The 16,960-nt window shown below is 37.1% G+C and overlaps 1 protein-coding gene across 3 annotated transcripts in view; it reads right to left on the minus strand.

Annotated features, from left to right (window-relative positions):
- VIPR2 (vasoactive intestinal peptide receptor 2) overlaps nucleotides 1-16,960 on the minus strand; it is a 61,827-nt gene that overhangs the window by 24,921 nt on the left and 19,946 nt on the right. For all 3 annotated transcript variants that reach the window (XM_061996304.1, XM_061996303.1, XM_061996302.1), the window contains one exon: nucleotides 16,130-16,227. In XM_061996304.1, the coding sequence (XP_061852288.1) occupies nucleotides 16,130-16,227 (98 nt within the window). The remainder of the gene's footprint in view (nucleotides 1-16,129; nucleotides 16,228-16,960) is intronic.

Genomic DNA, 16,960 nt, shown 5'->3' on the forward strand with positions numbered 1-16,960 from the left:
AGGAAAAATAAGGGAAACATAGCTGCCACAGATGTAAGTGTATTCACAGCAACTGTCATGCTTGTTAGGAGCTAAAAGTGGTTTAAGAGTTGTCACAGGAAACAGAAATATCTCTTTAAAATTAAAGTAATAAACTGTGATGGCCTTTTTGACAACAGCCCTGACATTTTCATGTTTTGTTTACTTTACATAATATTAATTTACTGCAGAGATAAAGCAGGAAAATATGCACTTAGTTTCCAGTGACATTAGAACAGCTTGAGAGTTGGGCAAAGAAGAGCCTCGTGAGGTTCAAAAAGGACAAGTGCAGAATCCTGCCTCTGGGAAGGACCAACCCCATGCACCAGTACAGGCTGGGGACTGAGCTGCTGCAGAGAGAGACCTGGGAGTCCTGATTGATAATAAGCTAACCAAGAGCCAGCAATGTGCCCTCATGGCCAATAAGGCCAATGGCATCCTGGGATGCATCAAGAAGAGTGTGGCCAGCAGGTCAAGGGAGGTTCTTCTCCCCCTGTACTCTGCCCTGGTGAGGCCTCATCTGGAGTCCTGTGTCCAGTTCTGGGCTCCTCAGCTCAAGAGGGACAGAGAACTTCTGGAAAGAGTCCAGTGCAGAGCCACCAAGATGATCAGGGGACTGGAGCATTTTTCTTATGAGGAAAGGCTGTGGGATCTGGGACTATTCAGTCTGGAGGAGACTGAGATCTCATAAATATTTACAAGTGTATAAATGGTGGATGTCAGGAGGTTGGGACATCCCTTTTTTCTGTTGTATCTAGTGACAGGACAAGGGGTATAGGATGAAGCTGGAACACAACAAGTTCCACTTAAGGAAAAACTATTTCACTGTTCAAGTGAGGGAGCCCTGGCACAGGCTGCCCAGGGAGGCTGTGAAGACTCCTTCTCTGGAAGTTCTCAAACCCACCTGGATGTGTTCCTGTGTGACTTGATCTAGATGACCTGCTTCTGCATGGGGGTTGGACTAGATGATCTCCAGCCCCTAGCATAGATTCTATGATTCTATGACGGTAAGAAAATTTTTGTGTTAAAAACCTGAACAAATATTGCTTTTCTTTTTTCTTTTTAATTGGTAACTCTAACTAAAATGGAACAATTTAAAGTATTAAGTTACTGCTCTCTATAAAGTCTGCTGTAAACTTGCAGAGTCCCACTGCATTCCTGGAGACTTGCTGTGGGCATAAATTACAGGCTGTATTTCACCAGTGTAGGTATATTCACTGCAAATGCAAACATCTAAGGCAAGGTAGGTCTCTTTATGAGGCCTTCTAGGAAGCACTTCTTGTACCCACAAAAGCAGTCAACATGGACTTCACTGGATAGAATTCTACAGACAATGAAAAGGCCACTCAGTGACTAATTGAACTGTAGCTACCCAGAGTGTACACATGCCTGCAGTTGGATGCTTCAAAAACATCCTGGTTTTCCACATAAATTCTAAAGGACAGAGGGAGAACTTTACATCACTCTTCTTATCCTGGGAACTACCGAGTAGCTTAATAAATCTTGACATGTAAAGCATCACTGGCCTCTTGTAATTTATATTTGTTAACAGCCTTCAAAAGCAAAGCACTTAAACCACGATTTCTGATGTAAACTGTGCTGTGGCCCTTCACAGTGTCAAGCAGAAATTACTTCTTCCCTCCTCTTCAGGTTTCTCATTGTGCTGAAAAGTCTTAAAGCAGCTGTAAGGCTCCTTTCTGATGCTGAGTAACTATGAGTTCATTATAAGATCTGCTCCAAAGACAGTCTAAGGTTTGCCTAAGGAGCAGAAATAACTCTGAGACAAGAAGTGTGTGAGATTGACACATGCCAACTCACGCATTAGCTGTTAAACAGATGACTAAATAGATCCAAATGGACGCTTTTCTGTAAGTAACATGATCTCTATACTTCAGACCTAAGATTATTCCCTCTGGCCAGACATTATATTTTGCATCTCTGACAACTATAAAAAGTAATTTCAACTTGCATGTTTCCTTTCAACAATAGCTGTTCTTGCACATGTTTGACATCTAAGAGAACTCACTACTTAAGTCCTTGGCTTCTACCTGACACTGAATATAATAGTTTCTCAAAAATGAGTCATAATATCCATTACTATTGGTTCACTGAAAGTTTCCCTATTTGCTGCAGGGAGTGGATTTCACAGACTGTACTATGGGTATATGTCCTTATCATTTGAAGTGACTAATCTGGGCTGCACAGCATAGGAACATGCAAACATACTAAGCATTTTACTATAATTTACAAGAATTCAGTTATGCTGTATCATCAACTTTACTTTTAATATCTTAAATCACAGTCAGAAGTGTGCATTCTGCTCATCAGTTTTACCTCGACTCATTAATATTAATTATCTCCTTTCAAATACATAAAGAAAAACTAAATATAGAATGGCAGACATCACCTTTGGACAAATAAGTCCACTGACAAAATGAACTGTATCTATTTGCCTAAATGTAGTCTTCTAGTACTACCTGAGATGCCCTGAGGTATCTAAGACAAAAGCATGGGGGATATGACAAAGGACTTCTTTGCTGGAATGGCAGTGGTGAGTCAAATGGCGCTAGATACCTATGTTGGCAATTCCACCAAGGCCTGTTTCCACATGTCCTGATTTAGGCCCATCAGGGAACAAAAGATCATGATTAGCCTCAAGTTGGTACTTGAGGATTGCCAAAGGGCAAGGAGAGCTTAAATGCCGCTTTAAGGTCCAGGACCAAACAGACCAGGCCACTCGGCTTGGGGAAAAAAACCAGAAAATAATTTCATGCAACATCAACAAAAACATAACCTTAAAACCCCAAAACATAACCAAAATAAAACAACATAGAGTAGTACAATGATGAAGAGTCCGGCCAGCCCTTTAAGGACACCTTCTTGCCACACATCCCCTCTTCCTGGGCTCAGAGTCCTGATCCCGGTGTTTTTACCTCCTCCCCGCTGAACGGCTCAGGGGGGCAGGGAGTGAGGGTTTCAGTCAGTCTATTCCCAATGGCTTCTGCAGTTTGTCCCTCCTCAGGGCAGGTGGGCTCCGCACCAGTCCTCCCTGCAAGTCCATGGGGTACCTCACACACGACAGCCCTGCACCGGCTGCTCCAATGTGCATTTATCCCAAAGGCTGCAGCTCCTCTCTGCCTCTCGTGTGGGGCTGCTCTGCGGTGCGCAGGCTCCAGCACGGCCTGCGCCATGGCCGCCTCCTCACACAGTCCCTCGCCCGTCCGGGTGCACTCACACGGAGCTGCTGGTGGCTCTCAGTCCTGCCATGGCCCTGCATGGGCTGCAGGGGTACAGCTGCATTCTCAACACGGCTTGCAGAGGGGTTGCTGGTCTATTGCTTCTCCTTCCTTCCTCCTTCTCTGGCTGAAGGGTCCGCGTGGTCACCTCCATCTTATATCACTCATACACCTCCTGCCAGCACTTCAAATTCCCGTCCCTAAATAGTGATGGCAGAGACGCCAGATTGGCCCAGCCAGGCCGGGGGTGGGTGTGGACCCAGGAGCCGGGGGGAGAGTCCACAAACTCTTTACCGGGTCTTCACTGCAACCCGCTCCCCCTGTTACCAAGCAGAAGCTGCTCCTTGCTAAACCATGACACCACACATTAGTGATTGGATACCTACATCTCAGGTAAATATCTAACTTTAGGAATCTTTATTTCCAATTCCAGAAAAGTTTGCTACTTACAAAACAGTCACACTTGTGGTATCATACAGGATCTCTCATCCATGTATTTTATCTGTATGATGTTAATAATCCTTTAAAAAGCCCAAGCACACCAGATCTAGAGAGGGTTTGTATATTCTCCTTAATTTTTGTCTTGCCTTGGAAGTTTTTGTTTAGGAAATACATAAATTGGTGCCAAGTATATAAAATTTCTATGTTTAGTCTGAATTGCCTTTGCTTGCTTTTTCCATATTTTTGCCTGTTTCATTTCAGAATGAATTACACTGCTCCTACACTCTTCCTCCCCTCATTCCTGTCCTAGACACAGCATCTGTTATCCTTTCATAAATTAAGAACACGGAATCAAGCGATTTACAGACACTCTGGATCTGTGGTCACTATGGGCTTGCACCAAGATGTTTATAGGAACAATTCTGGACCAGAAGTCATTACTGGCAAATTGCAGTCAGACCAATGGTCTCCTGGGAAAGACTTGATTCTGCTTATATATTCTGCATTGCTTCATGTCAAGAACAATTTAAACTCAATGTATCTTTTACTTTCCTTTTTCTTTGAATCCATTACACTTGTTAAAAGCATTGACATTTATCTGGTTTATGCATTTCTATTGAGTATGCTTTTCATTTTTTGTGGAATAATTTTTTTGGAGATCTCTATAAAGTTTTTTTCAAGATACGCAATTTTTCCTTCCTGTAAATGTTTTCCATGCCCAGGAATGCAGAGTTCTTGTTTATTTTCTCAAAGGAAGTCAAAGCAAAGTGTAGAACAGCACAGTAAAGAAAGAGATGCACTAATAGCCACTGAATATTGCAAGGATGAGTCCATTTGAGATAAGTATCAAGATTCTCTTGAATGAATAGAAGTAGCAAAGGACTACTTATAATTTAGAAGGACAGTGAAGTAAAAATACATACATTTTCTTCATTATACACAAACAGAACCTGGATAGACTAGTGCAGATGCAGATGACAGATGTCTAAAGTTAGACAACGTGACTGTCTCAGGAGTTCCTCCAGTGATTTAGTCAGCTTTCTATCACTATATTCTTTTAAGACCTTTCAAGTAACTACTGGTGACTAGGTGAAATGAATACAGTAGGACTCATTCAGTTTAATACACATATAACAGTGTGATATAATCTTTCTAAAAGGTAGACAACTCAACACAATTAGTCATTAGCCCCTGAGGGGGGTGTGTGTGTGTCAATGAAGATAAGAGATTTTCAACACTACAATTCATGTGCTTCACTGCGCTTGTAGCAAATCAAAGAAATTGGGATGACACAATTTCCATCCATACTTCGAAGACTTGATCTCCTTCCACTGTAGAGAAGGCACACATTGTCTGGATTAAATGCACATGAGAATATTTGACAATTTAGTTAGATGAAATTTATTTGAGCTGTAATTCTAGTCACACAAAAGTATGTATTTTTTGCTAATTGTTCAAAAATCTCAGTTTTGTGATGTGTCTGTACATTAGCAGCAATCATACTATTACCGGTAACTGCACACAGTCCTAATGATGCCAGTGTGTAACATAATGAGAATGTATCTGTCATGGATGCACTTCACACCCCTTAACTAAACTCGCTGTAGTGTGGTACAAGCTACAAAGGAGGTGAAGTCCTGAGCTGTAGCTAGCCAAGAACTCCTCTTGGAAACCCACAAAGGAGTAGAGTACAATGAGCACCAACATAGAGGAAGTTGTGGGTACAGCAGTCTTGTGCATACCTCTCCTATTGGATGGAATTTGAGTATTAACAAACCACTCCATCTCATTAATGTGACAGCCTAAGTGAGTCTTCTCTGAGCTGTCCCTGTGAGATAGTGTGGCTGAATGGTGGTTATCTTCTCGTAAGCAACCTTGCAGTTGCTCTTTGAAACAACAAGATCTTTTACTGATGACAGATCATGGGATGACCCCAACTTGAGTTCTCCTTGGATGGCAATGGAAGTCGTACAACAATGGACAACAATGTTGTACAGTCATACAACAGGCAACTCTCCCCTTGAGCAGGAATACTTCTAGATGTTGAGATATTAGTTGTTTATCTCAAGTAAGTTTTAAGCAGAAAGAATTAATTATAATGTTGTGTAATTCAGTATGCTGTTTGCTTAGCTTCACTTACTTAGCATGAGTAGCTGGATTTGCTGAAGCCTTAGGCCACAAGCTGCAAAATTTCACCTGGACTTACTGAACGTGTACCTACTTCAGCAAAACACAGCCTTCAGAGCCAGCCCAAACCAGGAGATAAGGAGGCTACAACCATCAACAGCAGCTGCAACTGGACAAGATAACAGCCTACCTGGAGACAGAAAAAGGATCCAGTGAGGAACAAGAGGATCCTGGACCCAAATACTACTGTTGGACCAAACTGTCACATGAGGAGTATGTGAATAGTTTGTAAGGGTAGAATTGCGCAGGGATTTCTTTGTTCAGATTCCTTTTCCTCCCCCCTCTAGTCCCTTCCCAGAGGCACCCAGCTCAAGCTGATTCTGCTGCAGCACTATTAAGTAATAAATTTTATGTACTTTGATGCCTGAGATTCTGCTTTGGGAAACCCAGGGCTCAAAATTCCGAGTGAACTAAGACTGGACAGACAGGCAGAGAGATCCCTTATTGCATCCCATACTCGCTAAGTGAATTGGGAATAAGCATGCTGAAACTTTGAAATCTTAGCTAAATGGATATAAAGGACTGAGACTCCAGATACAATCTTTCAGATATAAACACTTCACTAATTCTGAGACTAAGTCTGGATCCAGCCACAACTAGACTTCTCCCTTACAAAGGAGTTTAGGAAGCAAGGAAGTACATTCTGAAACTCATAACTCGGTGAGTGAGTCTCCCTTAACCTGTTGCATTTCTGAGTAAATCATTCTAAATTGATCCTAACTCAATTTTCCTTTATATATTTCCTCCATGTAGTAAGTAATAGAGTAAATCTTGTCATTGAACTACATTAAGTCACTTTTGCTAATATTTTCATCATGTTTAAGTGATCAAAAAACTGGGCAAGATTCTAAATCAGGATCTGCAACAGTATCTCCCAAGAAAAATGGCAGGAAAATGAGAGAGGAGGCATTTTGGAAGGGAAATCTACTAAAAGATCAAGTGTCAGATGCTACTAATTAGGCTATGCTTGGAATACTGTTTTCCCACAGAAAATTCTGGATTTTCATCTTGTGTTGCATCATTCTCACAACAGATATAGTCTTTAATATCTATATACAGTTGTGTATACACTCTGATGATGCATACTTTATAATTCAGTTAGAAATTAAGATAATCCAAGTAAACATCATTTAAATAAAATGTTCATCAATTCAGCTTACTTAAAAAAACACATAGTTAAACTGATTGAGTAGCCAGAATTTCAGCCTTAGTCTTTTTAATTTCTTTCTACTGTTGTAATTTACATTCATGTAAGATAAGGCTCTGGTCAAAAAGAACTGTCGTTCTCACTGTAACTAAAATGAGTACAGAGCATGTTGAGAGCACAGTTCTAGCTCTAGCTGCTGTGAACTGCAGATGTTATTTTTGTTCAAAATATCCTTTGCTTATCTCTTAAAGGATATCTTGTAGAAGATAGTGCAACAGAATGATTTTATAGTATGTCAAAGAAAACCAAGATGTCTATTTAAAATTCTTTGTTTCTTAATAGTACAACTATGTTGCATTTGTTTGAGAAAACGTTTTGATAAAAGTGTTAAGAATTAAAAACTCTTCTCTAACATATTTTTTACCTTACAAGCAATGTCTTAGAGGCATCCTTCCTCTTAATAATGCACCATATAAGTTAGGGTTTTTTTGACTTGTGCTCTTTATTTCCTGTTATGTGATTCTAAACTCAAATAGGTAATGGGAAAGACAACAGTATCATTATGAATAAAACACTATCTGCTGTGTTTATTGCTTAAAGTTCTTGACTGACCTATCTGTAATAACATCTCCACAATTTCCTGGAGAGTTTATATCTAGTTCATAACCTCTTGGTGTTTACAGTTAAGTGGACAAATTGTTCCTTTTGGGTTTGCTCTTGATTGGCCTGGCTAGGCTGTGATCTGCCATCATGCTGCCAAGTTAAACAAATTCAGAGGTTGTCAGTTTGCAAAGGCATCAAAAAATGGAATAACATGAAGAAAAAAAGATTTTATTTTTTAAAAAAAGTTTGTAAACATTCAAAGAGAAGGAAAGCAACTTAAATAAAATTGCAGGAAATCTCAGAATTCAACATAACATGATTTCTGAGAATATTTTATGTGTAAGGAGTGAATTTCCAAAGTTAGTAGTAAAAGCATCTGCTAAAGTGAATGGTGAATGGTCCACAAATCCCCTGAAGAAAATAAATGATTCCCACTAGAGACATCTTTTACTACAGTTCTCTCAAGCTTCAGGTATTATCAACTTGCAACTGAGATGATCTCAGCCTGTAGAAAGCATCTAATGGCAAATTCTACAGCGTTGGCAGGAAATACAGGGGTCATATTTACATTCTCCCAAGAGTCATGCCCTCTATACATAAGCCATGTGTCACCTCTTGAAGCAGATGGAACTATACTGCAGCTATGTTCATAGTTTTTGAAGGAATCATAAAACCCTATTATTCAAATTGGTATCTGGACTTCAGTCTAATAGCTCCAACTGTGGATGTAGTTGCATAAATTGCACTAAACTTCATAAACTTAGCAAGGCTGTTGCCATCAATGAACAAGTTTGTGTGGCAGGTGTTGATAATACAGAGTTTAAAATACTACTTTAAATAATTCAGTCATTTGATTTCAGATTTTTTTTTCAGAATTTTTAAATGAAGGAAAAAACAGGTGAAATTCTGCATTAACATTCAGTTGTCGAGCCACACTGATATCTCTAATTTAGTCTTTTAAGACTATGAAGTCCTAGCTTGATGTTAACTGTCAAACAGGCTGCATGTAAAATAACTCCCATCACTTCTACGCACTAAGGAGAACAGAAGATGTTGCATTCCTGAAGAAAAAAAAATACATTATTTAAAATAATGTTTCTGGCATTCTGTCCACACTCATGACCCCTACAACAAACAGTCTAACTAAAATCAAAACAAGATTTCAGTCTACTTTTAGTCCAGCACAACAGCTGTCAGTGTCAGCAGGACTGAATCTATCGCTGGCCATCCATTTGCCAAACAGATGAACAAGAAATATGGAGGTATAACTCAGGATTGAAGCTAATTGGCCAAGGGTATTTTGATATTACCTTAACACTGATCACAGTCATTTTGTTCAAATTAAGTATAAACAAATAAATAAATAATTGCACAATTGAAGTTTTTCAGTCATGACACAGACTTTTAATTATTCTCTACTCTACACTTGAAATTGTGGCTAATGAACATATTTCCTTTTTTCAGGCCATTTTACTGGTCTAGTAGTATAATGGTCAGAAATCTTAAATGTTTCAGAATTTTCTACTGATCAAAATTAACTTTGCTTCTCAAATTACTCAAAGGTAAGCAAACACTACTATATTTTGAATCCATTACCTCAAAAATTACGATTGTTTAAATTCAGGTGTTACGATTTTAAAAAACAAGCAAAAGTTTTAGATTATCATGAATCACTTTATCAGACTCAGCATCAGAGGATGCAATCATACTGATATTTAAATTTCCTGTATGAATGTAAATAAAACTGTCTAGAAGAGACCATCTCTGCAGAGAGGGATCTGGGAGTCCTGACTGGTAGTAAACTAACCATGAGCCAGCAATGTGCCCTCCTGGCCAAGAAAGCCAATGGCATCTTGAGATGCATCAAGAAGAGTGTGGCCAGCAAGTTGAGGGAGGTTCTTCTCCCCCTCTACTCTGCCCTGGTGAGGCCTCATCTGAGTCCTGTGTCCAGTTCTGGCCTCCTCAGCTGAAGGACAGGGAACTTCTGGAGAGAGTCCAGTGCAGGGCCACCAAGATAATCAGGGGACTGGAATATCTTCCTTATGAGGAAAAGTTGCAGAATCTCGGGCTGTTCAGCCTGGAGGAGACTGAGGGGGGACCTCATTAATACTTAAATGTATTTAAAAAGTGAATGTCAAGAGGATGGGGCAACATTTTTTCTGTTGTATCCAGTGACAGGACAAGGGGTAATGGATAAAAGCTGGTACACAAAAAAGTTCCACTTAAGGAAAAGTTTCTTTATTGTGAGTGTGATGGAGCCCGGGCACAGACTGCCCAGGGAAGGTGTTGGGTCTCCTTCTCTGGAGGTACTAAAAACTCGCCTGGACATGTTCCTGAGTAACCTGATCTAGGCAGACCTGCTTTGGCAGAAGGGGTTGGACCAGATGATATCTAAAGTTCCCTTCCAACCCCTACCATTCTGTGATTTGCCTGTAAGTCCTCTGTAACTCCTAGTGACTCAACAAAGAAAATGCTGAATGGTTTTCTGAAATGATGTTTTTATTAAATATCCACATGACCTCCATAAAGACAAAGAATGAAACTCTGCATCTTGTTGAGGTAGTTGAAACTAGGAAATTACTTTAGATTAACATTAACTTAGTTAAATATTAAATATTTGTCACTACTCTGTATTTAACATAGTAGAATTTAGAAATAAACTCCTTATATTGTATTTCTGCAAAAGAAACAGTCAAAGTAATACCAAAACTGATAGCATATAAAAATCAATGTCTTATGTAAGACAGGCACAACTTATTTCTTATCTACTCTTCTCTCTGAACCATAATTAATCAATTCTCAATTAAATGATACCTTCAATCCCTAAGCTTAATAAAAATGTGAAAGATTGGCAGAAATATAATGAGTGCAAAGAAGGTATGGATTGACAGAATGTAAAACTAAATTATATTTTGAAAATATATTAATACATAATAAATATCAAAACTCTTTTGTATTTCATAACTATATTCAAAGCATAAACTGATTCAAGTCATGCATGTGAAATTGAAATGCCATTATGAAATTGAAATGCCATTAAATTTTCTGCAAGTCTAACAAAAATAGTGTATTTGTGACATTATTAAGAACAGCTGGCCTCTGCAAAATATTCATATGATTATCTGAACAATACCAATTCCTAAACTGTAATTCAACAATTTACTTTTAAAGTTTGGAGGAAAATATTCAAATTACAACCACTAAACTAAATTCAATAGGTGGTCATGTACAGCAACAATCAGTGACTTATCATTTTTCACAACAATTTAATGGGAACTGCTTTCTAGACTATAAAGATGTTTCCTCTTTTGTGTGGTTACATAACATTAAGAAGTTTTAAAAGGATATGAAAAAACACATAAAAATTAAATTGGATTAGTCCAAATTTGTGTAATTAGTGTTCTTTTTCATTACACTTTTTTGTCAAATCTATTCTTATGCACACTTGTGTTTTGTTTCCATGAAACAGACACCTTTTTCTGCTAATGTTTCCTCTAAAGCTAGTTTCATGCTATCTTTACTAAGTCCTGGAGACAGAAGTCTTCTGTTTATTTACAGAATAGACATAGCACAGAAGCTTCCTTGGCAAAGTTAACAATTACCCAGTGGATATTTAAACCTCAGCATTGGTTTGGAAGGACCTCTAGGGGTGAGAGGGTAATTCAGTGCTGGAGGACAAAATGCTCTGAAGAAAACTGACTTAGTTCTTTGTCCAAAGGAGTTTTGCTATTTAGCAGAAGTCAGCCTTAACATAAAAGAAAATCCCACACCTCTTTATTAATTTAACCAGAAATATAACTGATCATTGCTAAATATTTATGACCATTATCACCTCAACTGGATTTTCCTTTTGTTTATTCTGTGGGATAGTATATTCCTGTAAGACTATATGTAAAACAGTCTAGTAGTCACGTGGTCTTACATTTTCATAATACGTTGTCAGAGTAGATTCCATAATATACAAATGTTCATACTAGAAGAACAGAAAACCTTAAACTGTATGAACAATGATAATGTAAAATCAGAACTGGGCTGAACAAATTAGTTCAGTGCTTTAGAAACGCTGAAGTGAACAAACGCAAATAGAAGTGGAATGAAGAACCTACTTGTTCTTTCCTTTTGTAAAATTAACTTCAAGAACACAGTAGCCATTTCTAAAATGTTATAGTAGCTACTTTTAAGAGAATAAATATAAACACAGGTAAAGAGATGGATTACATGTTGTGGACAATTTACTTAATTCTTATCAGGCACTTCTACACATTTTTAAAGGGTTTCAAGAAAAATATAATTTACTAAAAATATATGTAATAAAGCCAATATTCCTCATGTTATTTAATAATCTTTATGTAAGTAATTAATGATATCCCTTTTCTGACATGTTTCTCCTTCAGTTCACCTTTAAGCCTAAACATCACTCAATGAGACTAACATTGCCTTAGGTAAATCTCAATAGTAGGAGCATCATTAATTTTAATTATGTTTCTAAAAATATCTTATTAAAAAATCTCAAACCACAGTGGGAGAGTTGACAACTTTATAAATGCCTAAGCCTCCATATTTTTCCTGTGTAAATGTGTATATCCATGCAATGTGTATATCAATGTGTATATCAATGCATATGTATATCCATGACTGTGAACATTCTCACTGCATACCAGTATTCTGCAGTAGTTTTGGACAGTCTGCAACTAAGAAATTTTATTCCCACTCTGCTCTACAAGCTCTATCAGTTTATATTCAGGTCTAATCCTTCTCACTTAAGCCAACAGAAGAGGATTTTGTATCTATTTTATGGAATACTGGTCTCTTGATCACAACTTGTGGAAAAAGTAATGAAAAATGCAGAATTCCATGTACATAAATATGACTTATAGGCACATAGAAAAAGCACTGGTAAGTGGCTGCCCTGCATTACATTTTGTTGAGGGAGAAGGATTCAATCTACACTTAGTACAAACAATCCATTAGTCCAGTGCAGTGATCCACTTCACAGACAGTAGTAATGCCTCTCTTTTCTAAAGATAGCTACAGACATTCAAGATAGTGTTTGTGTCAGTCCTGGCCTTGCTGCCTTGACTCCACTTGGCTTGGGCACTGTATCTGCATTGCATGCCCAGGATGTTATCTCTGACAGCAGTGTAAGAGTGAATGCTTCAGGAAACTGGCCAAAAAGGGCAATACTTCTTCTGCAGATGATGCTTCTACTACTGCACAAGCTGCAACAGTATCATCATGTTTAACAGCACTGAGGATCTTTCTGTACATGAATTTGTCTTTGTATGGCCCTATGCATTCAAATCACATAGCGTATAAAGTGCATATATTGGGGGTTTTGAGTGATCTAATAAATCTCAAGACAATTCCAACTAAAATTTGACAAAGTTGTATTAACTAATCTAGTAATTTAAATATTCCCCAAGTGTATTGCTGTATATTAATAATGTCAACACAGAGTCTAACACTCTCTGAACAGCTAGGACACATCTCTAGCTTCTTCAGTCTAGAGAGAAGACGTCAAATACATCAAGGAAAGGTTGCAGTGAGGCTTTGGTAGGCTTAATGCACCTTGATGTGTGTTTCTAGCATGCACAAATCAAGCTATTCATATTGTCATTGTGCTGCCATTAGGCCAATATAAATAAAAAGGAAAAAGAACCCAAACAGACACTTCTTTAAATTACTAAGTTTAGATGAACCTAAAACTTGATCTTGAAGGCTGGCAGTAACAAGTGTACCTGTAGGAAAGAGACTGCAAGCATACAATACAGGTTAAGTTCTACAATTTGAGGTGATAACAAGATATAGTTTATTCAGATACCATCACACTTCTCAAATTGGTCCCCTGTAAATATGGGCAGGAGCACTAAAAATACTAAGGGAAGATCTAATATAAAACAAAACATTCAACTTAAGGGTGCTTTATAAGGAACTTGTTAATTTCAAAATGCTAAGCAAATAATTTCTTTTTATAGGACCTTCTAATATATCATTTGACATAAATAAAAATTAAACATTTTAACTCTGAGCAAAATGAATGCCAACTGTGGAAGCAGACAAATTTTCTCAGTAGAGAAAATAACAGATGACAAGTTTATGATGTTTTTAAATAAGCTTTCTCATTTCAGTGCATTTTCATCATAAAAAGTTGGTACCTATTAGTAAATTGCTCACCAATCTCTCCCATTCAAATCTTCTCTAGAATATTCAAAATAGATGTATATTTAGAGAGATATATACATCTGTGTGTAGGCATATATAAACATAAAATATGCACAGAAATAAGTCCCCTTTGAAGTAATTATACAAGTCCACATCCTAAAGGACAGTAAAATAACTCCAGGAATAAATACTTAATTGGATCTATAACGGAAACTCACTCAGCAATGAAGATGTAGACACCAAATTGCCAACAAAATCAGTTTCTACCTACTCCTTTAATACTGTTTCCAGAGAAAGCACATAGAAGAAAACTCACCATAAGTATTTTGCCGTTACCCTAAAATATTATATTCTTGGTTGCTGTAACTTTGAGGGCAACTTCATAAATCATTTGCAGAGTATACCACTGCATGACATTCTTGTGTCCAAAATATTTTGTATTCAAATACTTAATATTTTGTTTTAGCTCTTTTTATTGAAATTCTACATCAACTAAAAAGGAACTGTATTGATTTATGTTAAGTAAAGATTTTTGGATTTGAGGTGCTACCGTTAAGCACTATGATCCATATTCAAGAAAGCAACTTCAAGAAAGCTGATGCAGAACGTCAAATGCCTCCTAAAGCCTCAGAACTGCATGATACTTGCATATTTTTATATTATCTCCCATGAAGAGATAGATTTAAACACATGTTTTCCTGCTTCCCTTTTCAGATTTTATTTTGGTAGTTTTTGTACTTTAACTAAAAAAAGAAAAATTGCATAATAACAGCTTTTCTTCTGACAAGACAGTCCTGTCATATTCACTTTTTGACTTGTCAGATTTAAGGTTAGAAAAGTCTTACTGTCTTCTCCCACTGAAATAACCAGTTTATGATCTTCAGGCAAAGAATATTCCCTGCACAATGACACCGATGCTTGAGAAAAACAGGAAAATCAGTTCTTGCATCTCCCCTTTCCCTCCCTGCAACTTGCTATGCCCTTATTTCATATCCTACACGTTGGGTATCTATGATGCTCTACCCATTGTACTTTTGCTAATAATTTTTTTCAATACCTGCTTTCCACATCTCTCTTCTGATTTTTATCATCACTGGTTTTATCATTTGCTCTTTTCCAGGCTTTTGCAAATGTTGCTACAACTTCCTATCTCCAGTTTCTCTAAGTTCATTCCTGCAAGCACAGTCAATGTAGATTTCAATCTCTTCCTTCAAATTACTAATGAATATGTCAAACAACAACTGTTTTTCTTTACTCTAGTTTATCTGCTAACTATTTCTCACTACTTGAAAGGCTATCTTTTGTTAATTTGAGTTTTAAAGTATTGATCCTTTTTCACTCCACATGGCAATGTCTGGGTTGAATGGCAGTGTTTTAAAATGTCTGGTTTAGCAGTAATGCAAGTGTGTTCCCAAGTGTCAGATGGTACCAATGGTTTGGGATATGTCTTCAGAAAAGTTGGGAAAACAACATATTCTATTTTCTTTATTTTCTATTTTCAACTACAGTAATAGCTGGGCTTTTAAATACAGAAAAAGATGGCAGGAACTGCATGTCTTAGCTAGAATGCCAGCACATCTCTGATAGAGCTATTCCATACACATTAAAATCCAGAAAAACCCAACCAGACAAGTATCTTCATTTATGAGAGGACTTCATCTGTTCATGAGAATGAGAGTTTTACTGACACTATGAGTCTACAAAAAATAAAATCTTTATCTGTTAGCCTCAGCAGGAAAACAGATAGAAATAGGCAAAACGTGAAAGAAAAAGCACTTCCCTCAACATAAAGAATGAGAAATATTATCTGCAAGGTGAAAAAATTCATTTTTCCATTTATAGCATATTTAAGACACTTGGATAAGTTTTTGACCTACTTCTAAATTTAAAATCCAGTATAAATCTGCAATAATTCCAATGACTGAAATTCATTCTAATTTACTTATAACTTATACCAACAATCAAGTGGTGCATCTATCAACAGATTATTACAGTATTATGATTTGTTATAATAGAAACTTTTAGAAATGACACAATGCAAAATATACTGTGCACAAGCCAAGAAACATGCAATATTAGAAATACAGATGAATTACTACTGCAATCACCAACTATCTATAGTCTCGAGTTTCAAAGAGTTACTGAATTCTACATTTCTGATTTTATCTTATATAACATTTGCAATTCGAGCATATAGCAATCAATGCTACCAAAAAATCACTACCAATTTTGCTTAATTCAACAGAATCAAATGGGAATTATTTAGAAGTAGTATATGACTGGTAGTTGTATTGAACACCAGCATCTAAATTAATATAAAAAGTGTTTTTCCTACCTTATAATCATCTTCATAGTCATTATACCCACAAGTACTCAAGATGTCAGGAAAAATATCTGACCATCCATTACTCGTACAATTTTTGCTAATATTTCCTGTAAAGCAAAATGTAAGTGTTTAAACCAGAAAGATTCTAAAGTCTTCTCATCAATGAATCTTTAAACAATCTAACTTGGCCATTCTCTGTTAACATGCTGTTTCCTAGCACTCCTATTAACCCAGCTATTTTCTTCCATGTGTTATTCATTCATATTACTTTGGCTTTTGCTCCTGTTCTGAGTGGCCATTGCACTAGAGAAAACCAAAAGTAATTCCAAGCTGTAATTTCAGGCTTCTGCTTTGGTATAACAGCTACATCTGTTACATCTGCAAAAGCCTGAGTGAGTTTTCTGTTTTATCTAAAGTATTTTGGAGGGAGTTTCTCAGCTTCCTCTTTAACGGGGAAAATTTGTAAGCAAAGAAAACTTATTTGAGAGTTGTTCTAGTCTCCTGTTTAAGCTTTTCTGAGAAAGTAATACCAAATGATCTAATGAGGGGTTATGAAAGCTATTAGATATTACAGTGACAAATTCTTGCTACAGCAAATGTTGGTAGAGGTAGTATTGCACTTTAAAAGCCAAGTTATTTGATAGGTTGAAGGTGCATGCTGAATCTCACTCTTCAAACTAATCATTGAATTAATTTAGGGAACATATAGGAAGTGTGCAAGTATGGCTGGAAAGGCATTTTGAACATCCACTAAATTCAGAAAGTATTTTTAAGTTGGAACTTTTCCTCTAGGAAAAGAAGAAATAGCCTCAAGTTGTGCCAGGGAAGGTTTAGATTGGA

The sequence above is a fragment of the Colius striatus genome, chromosome 5 (assembly GCF_028858725.1).
Source record: "Colius striatus isolate bColStr4 chromosome 5, bColStr4.1.hap1, whole genome shotgun sequence".
NCBI classification, from domain to species: Eukaryota; Metazoa; Chordata; class Aves; order Coliiformes; family Coliidae; genus Colius; species Colius striatus.